This window comes from Fukomys damarensis, unplaced genomic scaffold (assembly GCF_012274545.1).
Source record: "Fukomys damarensis isolate Sample0158 unplaced genomic scaffold, DMR_v1.0_HiC HiC_scaffold_22, whole genome shotgun sequence".
NCBI lineage: Eukaryota > Metazoa > Chordata > Mammalia > Rodentia > Bathyergidae > Fukomys > Fukomys damarensis.
Genome location: NW_022900934.1, coordinates 25,173,188 through 25,183,106, shown reverse-complemented (window position 1 = coordinate 25,183,106; position 9,919 = coordinate 25,173,188). Strand labels below are relative to the sequence as shown.

General features: G+C 45.3%; 1 protein-coding gene across 3 annotated transcripts in view; it reads right to left on the bottom strand.

Moving 5' to 3' along the window:
- Cdk5rap1 (CDK5 regulatory subunit associated protein 1) overlaps positions 1–2,660 on the bottom strand; it is a 59,495-nt gene extending 56,835 nt beyond the window's left edge. For all 3 annotated transcript variants that reach the window (XM_010628394.3, XM_010628395.2, XM_010628397.2), the window contains exons 1-2: positions 2,539–2,660; positions 756–1,082 (exon numbers count right to left, since the gene is read on the bottom strand). In XM_010628394.3, coding sequence (XP_010626696.1) covers positions 756–1,062 — 307 coding nt within the window. In that variant the 5' untranslated portion in view covers positions 1,063–1,082; positions 2,539–2,660. The remainder of the gene's footprint in view (positions 1–755; positions 1,083–2,538) is intronic.
- Positions 2,661–9,919: the final 7,259 nt, after the last annotated feature.

Below are 9,919 nucleotides of genomic sequence, written 5' to 3'. Positions count from 1 at the left end.
TGCCCAGTACCGAAAAAAAAAAAAAAAAAAAAAAAAAAGAATAAATTTCTACAGCAACAATTATGAAAGCAGCTTTAAACCTTAAGACTTAAAAGTTAGAACAAAAATTACAAGGTTTTTGCCAGGTGTGGTGATACACACCTGTAATCACAGCACTCTCGAGGCTCAGGCAGGAAGATTCCCATGAGTGGCCAGCCTGGGCCACACAGTGAAATCCTGTCTCAAAAATATTTAAAAAAAAAAATCACAAGCTTCCATAGGGTTTTTGGCTTTTTGAGACAGGGACTCACTATGTAGTTCAGGCTGGCCTTCAACTCACTATGTAGCCCAGACTGGACTCAAACTCCCATCCATCCTCCTGCCTCAGCTTCCCCGGTGCTGGAATAAGTGTGCACCACCACACCCTGCATGGTTTCTAAGAGTAAAAGAACCAGAGAAGACTCTCAGGAATTCTACCCCAAGTATGTATGCCAACATTATGCATTCCTTTTTTTTTCTGCAGTGCTGCAGTTTGAACGTAGGATGTCATGCTTACTAGGCAAGTGTTCTACTTCTTTGCTACACCCGAAGTCCAGCCTTGCGGGTTTCTTTCCATTAATATTAGTTGTAGAAATTGATGATTCCATAACTAAGAAACTTTCCCATACTGTTGACCTTCTAAAACTAGGTCTGTAATAAGAGAACTACAATCAGGCCACAGATGATAGAAAGGGGCGAGGCAGGAAGCACAAAGGAAAAAGAGAATTAAAACTAACCTTTTCTCTGTCTTCCTAAAAGTTCTTCCTTCCTGAGATAAGGAGGTGGATCTTCTGCTTCTGAAGAAGATGGCTTTTCTTGAGGAGCTGAGGCACTTCTTAAAAAATGCTGAAAGGTTGGTCCAGTAGCCAGCCTGGAGCTGAAATCCTTTTGAACTCCATTCTCCTGCCTCTCCGGACTGGGACTAGCAGGACTGGGGAGGCTGCAATGTGCCCTGCAGGTCCTGAGCAGCAGCCAGGACACAGCAGCCAATGGACCCCACCTTAGAGATCTCTGTGCTTGGAGGACACATTGTAAAGAATTCATGGCACTAAACAGCCCAAAGTCTGCCAAAGAAAGACAGACAGACATCATCACCAAAATTTATGAACACTATGAACAGTTATGGCTCTGAGACTTTAAGTGTATTAACTCATGAAAGTCCATGAAGGGGCTGGGGATTTAGTTTAGTGGCACTGTGCCTGCCTCTACAAATGGAGGATCCTGAGTTTGATCGTCAGTACCAAAAAAAAAGAAAGAAAATCCATAAAGAAGGTATCTTCCCCACCCCTCACCCCAGCCCTGGGGAATGAATCCAGGACCTTTACAATGAGCTACAGCTCCAGGCTGCACTCCCTTTTTCTGCTTGTTTGAGATAGGATCTCACTAAGTTGCTAAATTGCCCACATTGGGCTCAAACTGTCGATCCCCCAGCCTCAATTTCCCAGAGTGCTGGGATTATAGATAAGCATAAGAAGTATCCCTAATAATATCTTTTTGTTTTGTTGTTATTGTTACTTTGAGGCAGGGTCTCACTGTGTAGTCCAGGCTGGCCTTGAACTCCCTACTGTAGCTAAGGCTGGCCTCAAACTTGCTGTGATCCTCCTGTCTCAGCCTCCCAAATGCTAGAATGACAGGCATGTACCACCATGCCCAGCATTCTTTTTTTTTTTTTTTTGATACTGGGGATTGAACTTGGGACCTTGTGCTTGCAAGGCAGGTGGTGGGCACCAACTGAGCTAAATTCCCAGCCCAGCATTCTTAACATTATCTTAAGCCATGCACAACCCACTTTCTGGTAGCCCTTCTGTCTCTCTTAGACAGAAGCTTTCTTCCCCTGAATAATTTTTCCTAATCTTCAAAAAAAAATTATCTTAAACTAGGCACTGTGGCATGCATACTAGTGCTAGCTACTCAGGAGACAGGAGTTCTAGACCAGTCTGGACAAAACAATGAGCCCCAGTCTCTTGGGGGCGGGGAGCAAGGCATAGTGGTGTCTGCCTGTAATCCCAGTAACTTGGGAGGCTGAGGCAGGAGGATCGCTGCAAGTGCAAGGCCAGCCTGAACTACACAACAAAACCCTGTCTTAAGAAAAAGAAAGAACACAGCACAGGATAGGTGACCCTGTACAGTCTCCAAATAATTTGGGCAGTTGGCAAAGACCATGAAACAACAGCCCATACATTTTAATGAGTGTAAATGCGTTAGGTGTGGTGCAAAGCACTTTCCATGATTACTGCATTTAATCTGCACAGCAGACGCAACTCAAGTTGTACTATCATCCCAATGCACAGGCGACGAAGCCAGGCTCAGAAGAAAAGGGAAGATTTGCCCAAGGTTACACAGAAGTAGGCTGCGAGGCTGAGCTATGAACCCCGACAATCTGACTCAGGTGTCCGGTCGGAGCCGCAGTAACATCTTTCCGCTGGAGCCGGGCGCATTTCCAAGGCCCCGTAAGCCCTTCTGCTCCGGGTCAGGCCCCAGGCAGGTGCGCGAGGCAACCCTGCCCTGAGTGCCACTCACCACAACCACCGGCTGCAGCGGAAGCGCTGCACGCTTGGTCTCGATCCTTCTCAGCCGGCAGCCGCAGCACACACGATTTCCGTAACGCGGAAACTTCAATCTGAGACGTCCCACCGGAAGTGCTTCATTTATACGGTCCGTGTGAATCCAGGCTCCCGACTTTGGAAAGGTCCGACGGCAGCGCTGGTGTCTCCTGGCCTGTAGCAGGCAACTGAGCGCTTGGCAAGTGATGAGTGTGAAATACGTATGCTCTAAATGTTAACTACGCACCAGCTGTCGAAGAAAAAAATGTAAAATAGCTTATAAGTAATGTTCATATTTATTGCGCATCAAATGATAGTTGAGATTTATTGAGTCAAATAACTATTACTTGAATTAATGTGTCTATTTCTTTTCCAGTAAAACTGCTAGGGCTTTTTAAATCATACGCGGCTCAATTTTTTTGTTTTGTTTTGCTCCTGGGATTGAACCTCTAGGCAAGGCCCCTCTCTTTTCTCCTTTTTTGTTGTTGTTGTTTTTGAGATCGTGTCTCCTTATGTAGTTCAGATTGGCTTTGAACTCACTATGTAGCCCAAGTTGGCCTCAAACTCGCACCAGTCCTCCTGCCTCAGCCTCCTATGTGCTGAGATTACAGGCCTGCGCCACCTTGCCCAGCTCCTACTTTTCTTTTGAGACAGGGTCTTGGTAAATTGCCTGGCTGCCCCCGAATTTTTATCCTCCTGCCTCAACCTTCCTAAATGCTGGAATTACACGTGAGCACCCCCACACCCTGCTTTATTAAACAGTGCCATGCTGCAGGTTAGTAACTTCCAGGAGCGCCTCTGAACCTAGACCTCTGCCTGATTGCCACCTCTCCTTGCTGTCTAATGACCATCTCTAACTTAGCACAGGACTCTTCATTTCCACGCACATACTGACTGATACTTGTTTCTGCCATTCTGAACCATGTCAGCAAAGAACTCAACCATACTTTCATTTGCACTAGAAACATAGAGTCTTTTTTGTTTTCTTTCCCTCATTCACTCTACCAGCTCTAACTCCAAAATATCTCGTCTGCCCACTTCCGGTTCTCCAAATCTGGGTCTTAATCCTGTTGGGGAACTCTGGGAAATTCTCTCGAACACTGTAATGGTTAATATTTGGGGCATCAACTTGACAAGGCCACTCGATGCCCAGAGTTCAGGTAAACCATTATTTCTGGTTGTATCTATGAATGTATAAGTGTATTAGGACTGTTAGATCCAGTAAGGCAGTTCAGCCTCTCCGATGTGAAGGCCTCAAAAACGGCAGAGAAAGGCTGAACTCTGAGACATCCATCTTCTCCTGCCCTCGGACTGTTACACCATTGGTTTTCAGTTCTATAGGTTGGGACTGGAATTTATACCACCAGCTTTCCTGGGTGTCCAACTTGCCAATGGAAAATCATGGAACTTAGCTTCTGTAATCATGTGAGCCAATTACTCATAATAAATATCACTTTAGAGCTTGCTATACAGTTGCAGATATTGTTGTGGTCTAAATGTTTGTGTCCCTCTCAAATTCATATGTTGAAATCCTAACCTCCAAGATAATGGTATTAAGGGTAGCACCTTTGGGAGATGACTGGGTCATAAGGGTAGAACTCTCAGAAATGGAATGAGGACCCCTATAAAAGAGACTTCAGAGCGCCATCATGTGAAGACTAAGGAGGGGGGTTTAGGCAGAAAGTTGTCAAAGGATAGGGGACTAAGTGAAAAGCAAAGAGGATGTGATTGTGTTTCCTTCACTTTCCTTTTTTTTTTTTTTTTTTTTGAGACAGGGTCTCACTTTGAAGTTCAGGCTGGCCTTGAACTCACTATGTAGCCCAGCCTACCCTCAAACTCATGGTGATCTTCCTGCCTCAGCCTCCCAGTGCTGTGATTACAGGCATGCACCACCACTCACGGCATCCTTCACTTACTTTCTTACTCATCAACTACGGATAGAGAAGATCCACATAAGCCTATGGTTTCACATTTTCAAACTTTAGCTCAAAAGGATGTAACATCCTCTAACTATGCTATATGGTCCAGGACCCATATAAAGCATAGTCCATGAGTAAGAGGTTAGATAAACTTCAAGGTCTCAAAAAAAATGGAGACAACCAGTGAAGGAGTAAACACGGACTGCTTCTCTTCTTACACAGCCCATTTTATTTGTATAAGATCAGTGACCACAGAAGAAGGAAAGATTCTTTAAAAAGTCCAGTTAATTATAACCTGAGACTTCATTCAGTGCAGTTGCCATTTTGGCCTTGCCCACCTTCATGCTTGAAAGTGTATTCTCTCTAGCTCTATCTGAAAATCTATCACTTTGCAATAAACTCTGCCTGTACTCCATACAATGGCCTATGTGTCTAGTCTAAAATCTTTAATCTTGTCCCTGGTGACAAGAAGGCACCATATACCAGGCATGGTGGTACACACCTGTAGTCCCAGCACTCAGGAGGTTGAGGAAGCAGGATCGCCAGGAGTATGAGGCCAGCCTGGGCTACACAGTGAGTTCAAGTCCAGCCTAGACTACATAGCAAGATCCTATCTCCAAAAAAAAAACAAAACAAAAAAGGCACCAAGTGTGAAGCAGAAAGTGGACCTCACCAGACATTAAATCTAATGGCTCTGGGCCAGGGAGGTAGCCCAGCAGTGCAGCATCTGCCTAGAGAGCTCAAGTCCCAGAGTTTAACTGCTGCAAAAAAAAGAAGAAGAAAATAAATCTAATGGCTTTATGATCTTAGACTTCCCAGGCTCAGGAACTGTGAGAAATAAATTATTGGTGTTTATAACCCACTCACTCTTTTTTTTTTCATTTTGTTTTTGAAGGATATGCTGTACCACTAAGCTACAGTCCTAGTCTTTCTTTTCTTTTCTTTTTTTGGTACTGGGGATCAAACTCAAGCCCTTGAGCTTGCAAGGCAGGCACCAGAACCACTGAGCTAAATCCCCGGCCCCTTCCTTTTCCTTTTTTGTTTTGAGACAGGGTCTCGCTATGTTGCCCAAGCTGATCTCAAACTCCTAGGCTCAAATGATCTTCCTGTCTTGGCCTACTGGGTAGGCAGGACTACAGGTGTTATGTGCCTCCCATCCCAGCAGTTTATGGCATTCTTGTTATAAAGCCCAAACAGACAAACAGATACAAATACAGAGATAGATGCATAATCTATTGCTTCTGTTTCTCTGGAGAGCCCTAATACACACACACATACACCCTCCAGAATTATTTCTCTCAAAAGAGGAGGGAGCTGGTATAGTTACACACCAACAGCTGTTGGCTAAAGTATATTCCTAGATGTGCAAACTCCTCAGCAATCTACCCTGCCTGTGCAGGGAGGCTGGCAGTTGGAAGAAGTCCTCTGACAAGATACAGAGCTTACCTAGCACTGAATTAACAAGGCACTGGGGGCCTGACAACCCTTTTGGCAAACAACCTCTTTAAATCCTCATTAAAACCTCATTTTATCAGCTCATTTGACAGGTAAGAAAACAATACCAGGTGTGATGGTGCCCACCTATAATTCCAGCACTCTCGAGGGTGAGGCAGGAGGATCTCTTTGAGGGCCATCCGGGGCTACATAGTGAGTTCAAGGCCAGCCTGAATTGTGTGAGACCCTGTCCCCCAAAAAAGAAAACAAAATAAAAGGTAGTCAAATGCTGAAGCTCACACAACTAGTTCGTGGCAGAATAGGAATTCATCCACGGGCCAGTTTTGCCATTGACTAATTCAACATCAAGTCACTGACTTCCCATGAGGCTCTGCTGCTTACAGGTGGATAACCATGGACAAGAAGTCACTGCTGACTCACATCTTTGCCTATCAAGTGGCTGTGAGGCAAATATACTGCACGGAGGTAGAAAGAAGGCAGGGAAACAAATGAAAGGATTTGGGGGTTGTGGCAGCTGTCCAGAAAGATTGTGGATTCCTGGACCAGTGTGATGTGCAGTTAAGGTGATGAAAGCAAATCCCTCTGGGAGACTGATACAAATTCAAACCCAGCCTGGTGCCGGGCATGGTGGTGCACACAACCTGTATTCCCAGTACTCAGGTGACTGAGGCAGATACATCACTACAAGTTCAAGGCCAGCCTGGGCTACAAAGTGAGACCTAGTCTCAAAACAAAATATGGCTGGGGATTTAGCTCAGTGGCGCCACACCTGTCTCACAAACACAAGGTCCTGAGTTCAAGCCCCGGTACCGAAGGGAAAAAAAAGCCAACCTGGACAAATTAGTGACTTAGTTGAGACCCTATCTCAAAAAATAACTAAATAAAAAGGGGTCTGGGGATGTAGCTCAAGGCAAAGGGCCTGAGTTTGAGCCCTAGTACCATAAAAAAGAAAAAGGAAAGGAAAAACAAATCTCTCAGCTTCCAAGAGCCCTATATTCCATCCTACCTGGGGCCTTGCACTTGGCTCCCCTGCCTGGAGTGCTCTTCCCTCCCATTTAACCTACTCTGACAGGCCAGTGACGGGTTGAATGTAAGGAGCAAGCCTTCTACTCCCACCAAAGGTGTCTTCCTTTCCCACTGATGGCAGGCTAGTGATGTGTGTACGCTGTGTGATTTGCTTTCCTATGCACTCCAGTGACCTGTGCCATGGTAAGATAGATAATGTGAAATAGGAAGAAAAGGTCCAAAGGGGAAGGGGGAGTGAAAAGGGAAGGGGAAAGGAATAAATATGAGAAAAGGAAAAAAATGGAAACTAAGCCTTTGTAAATAGGGAGGGGTGGAGAAGTTGAACAGAGGGCAGGGAAATGGGGGAAAAAATAAAAACCAAGATACATTACATAAGGGTACAAATTCCCAATAATGAATGTCAGCAAGTTGTATACCTAAAACGTACCAATAAAATTAATTTTTAAAAGATAAAATAGAGCGTGTCCTTCTTCAGTGCCCTTCATTCTGGGCTCAGAATGGAGCACAGAATGGACCTAAGCCTGAAGAAAACCACACAGGCCAGGCCAGTTCAGTTTATATTTGTCACACTACAGACAGGTGGAGCCCAGGGGTGTGAAAATAAGCACTACTTGCTGTAGCCTTTGAGATTGGGCTGTTTTTTACCACAGCACTGCTGCAAGAGTAGCTGATTAAAGACGGCTCCTTCAAGTGGATGCATCCTCCTGGGAAACCTCTCCGTCCCCACCTCCCACTTTAGTCTCACTGGTCTCTGCACTCCACATCTTCCCAACTGAAATCACGCATTTGATTATGGAAGCTTCTGATGGATCTTCCCTGAGGAAGGGAATCTGCCAGGCTTGCTGTAGCTATATCACCTCCTGGCCCCAAGAATTAGCACAGAGCAGGGGTATCCTAGAGGGACAGTGGATTGACAGGTGGATGCAGAGGGAATGGGTGGGGAAGGCTGGCGGATCTCTGGGTTCCTAGAACCCGCTCTGGCTCTAGCTTGACACGTGACCACGTGTGCTGGTTTCCTTGCATGGAAGCTCAATTAGAACTACTTAGTGCTGGGCATGGTGACCCAAGCTTGTAATTCCAGCACTCAGGAGGCTGCAGCAGGATTGCTGGGGGTTTGAGGCCAGCCTGAGCTACATAGTGAGTTCAAGGCCAGCCTAAACTACATACAAAACCTTGTATAAAAAACAACAGGTGAACCTGGGTGTGGTGGCACACACCTGTAATCCCAGCACTCCAGAGGCTGAGGCAGGAGGATCGCTGTGAGTTTGAGACCAGCCTAGGCTACATAGTGAATTCCAGATCAGTCTGGAATCAGTCCACATAGTGAGACCTAGTCTCAAAAAACAAAACAAAACAAAACAAAACAAAAACAAAAACACGGGGGACCAGCGATTTAGCCTCACAAGCAAGGCCTGAGTTCAATCCCCAGTACCAAAAACAAACCACTAACAAAAATCTAGTCTTGCCGAGCGTGGTGGCGCATGTCTGTAATCCCAGCACTCAGAAGGCTGAGGCAGGAGGATAGTGAGTTCAAGGTCTCACAGTGAGATCCTGTCTCAAAAAAACAAAAAACAAAAAACAAAAAAACACCGGATTTCAAAAATACAGTAAAAAAGGAACGTTTAACATCTCATTAATGATTTTTTCTTTTTTTCTTTTTTTTTTTTTTTGAGACAAGGTCTCACTATGAAGTTCAGGCTGGTCTTTTTTGTTTTGTTTTGTTTTGTTTTTGTACTGGGGATCGAACTCAGGCCCTTGTTCTTGCAAGGCAGGCGGTGGAACCACTGAGCTAAATCCCCGGCCCCAGGCTGGCCTCAAACTTGCAATGATACTCCTGCCTCAGTTTCCCAAGTGCTGGGATCACAGGTGTATGCATCACACCCAGAACGTGAATGAATTTTTGTATTATGTGTTGAAGTAATAATATTAGGACATACTGGGGGTTTTGTTTGTTTGTTTTTTTGGTACTGGGGATCGAACTCAGGTCCTTGAGCTTGCAAGGCAGGCGGCAGAACCATTGAGCCAAATCCCCAGCCCTTAGGACATACTGGGTTAAATAAAGTATTCTATTAAAATATTTTCACTAATATTCAAACTTTTTTAATGTGGCTACTAGGAAACTTTAAATTACAGATGTTGGGGGCCCAGGATTTAGCTCAGTGGTTCCACCACCTGCCTCATAAATGCAAAGTCGTGAGTTCAATCCCTGGTACCAAAATAAATAAATAAATAAATAAATAAATATTATAGATGTGACTCACATTATATTTCCATTTAATAGACGTGAACAAGGGTTTGAAGGCAGGAAGGCTGGATTTGAATCCCAGCCCAGACACTTCATAACTCTGTGACTTTAAGCAAGTCACTTTCCTCCTCGGATCCCCAGGTTCCAGTGAAACGGTGCCCACTGTGTAGTCCTGTGGTGAGGATAGCAGGAGATGATGTACCTACCCAGGGCCTAGCACAGTGCCTAGTGGATGGCAAATGCTCTCTCATGTTACTCATCGTTGCTGTTGTCACGGTGATTTTCTGGACAGCACAAGCAAGCAGACTTGGAGCCACACCGCAGTAACACCCAGCCAGCACATTACAGCTCCCAAAGCACACTCCCTCACCTCCCTGGCAGGATGGGGGCCTGGGGCTAAGGTGGCTCTGAAACAGGTCCACATATTCTTTGATGTTCCTTCAAGAGGTAAGGACTAACTCCTCTTTCCTGGACTTAGTGACTCACTTCTAAGGAGCGGAGCGAAGCAGAAATGACTCTCTATGACAGTAAGCCTACGTCACCGTGCCCGGTAGATATTACGCTGTTTGGTGACCCTCCTGTCTCAGTCTTCCATCTGCTGAGGTTACAATTCTGCTCTCGGGCTGGGGATTTAGCTCAGTGGTCCTGCTGCCTGCCTTGCAAACACAAAGACCTGAGTTCGATCCCTGGTACCAAAAAAAAAAAAAAAAAAA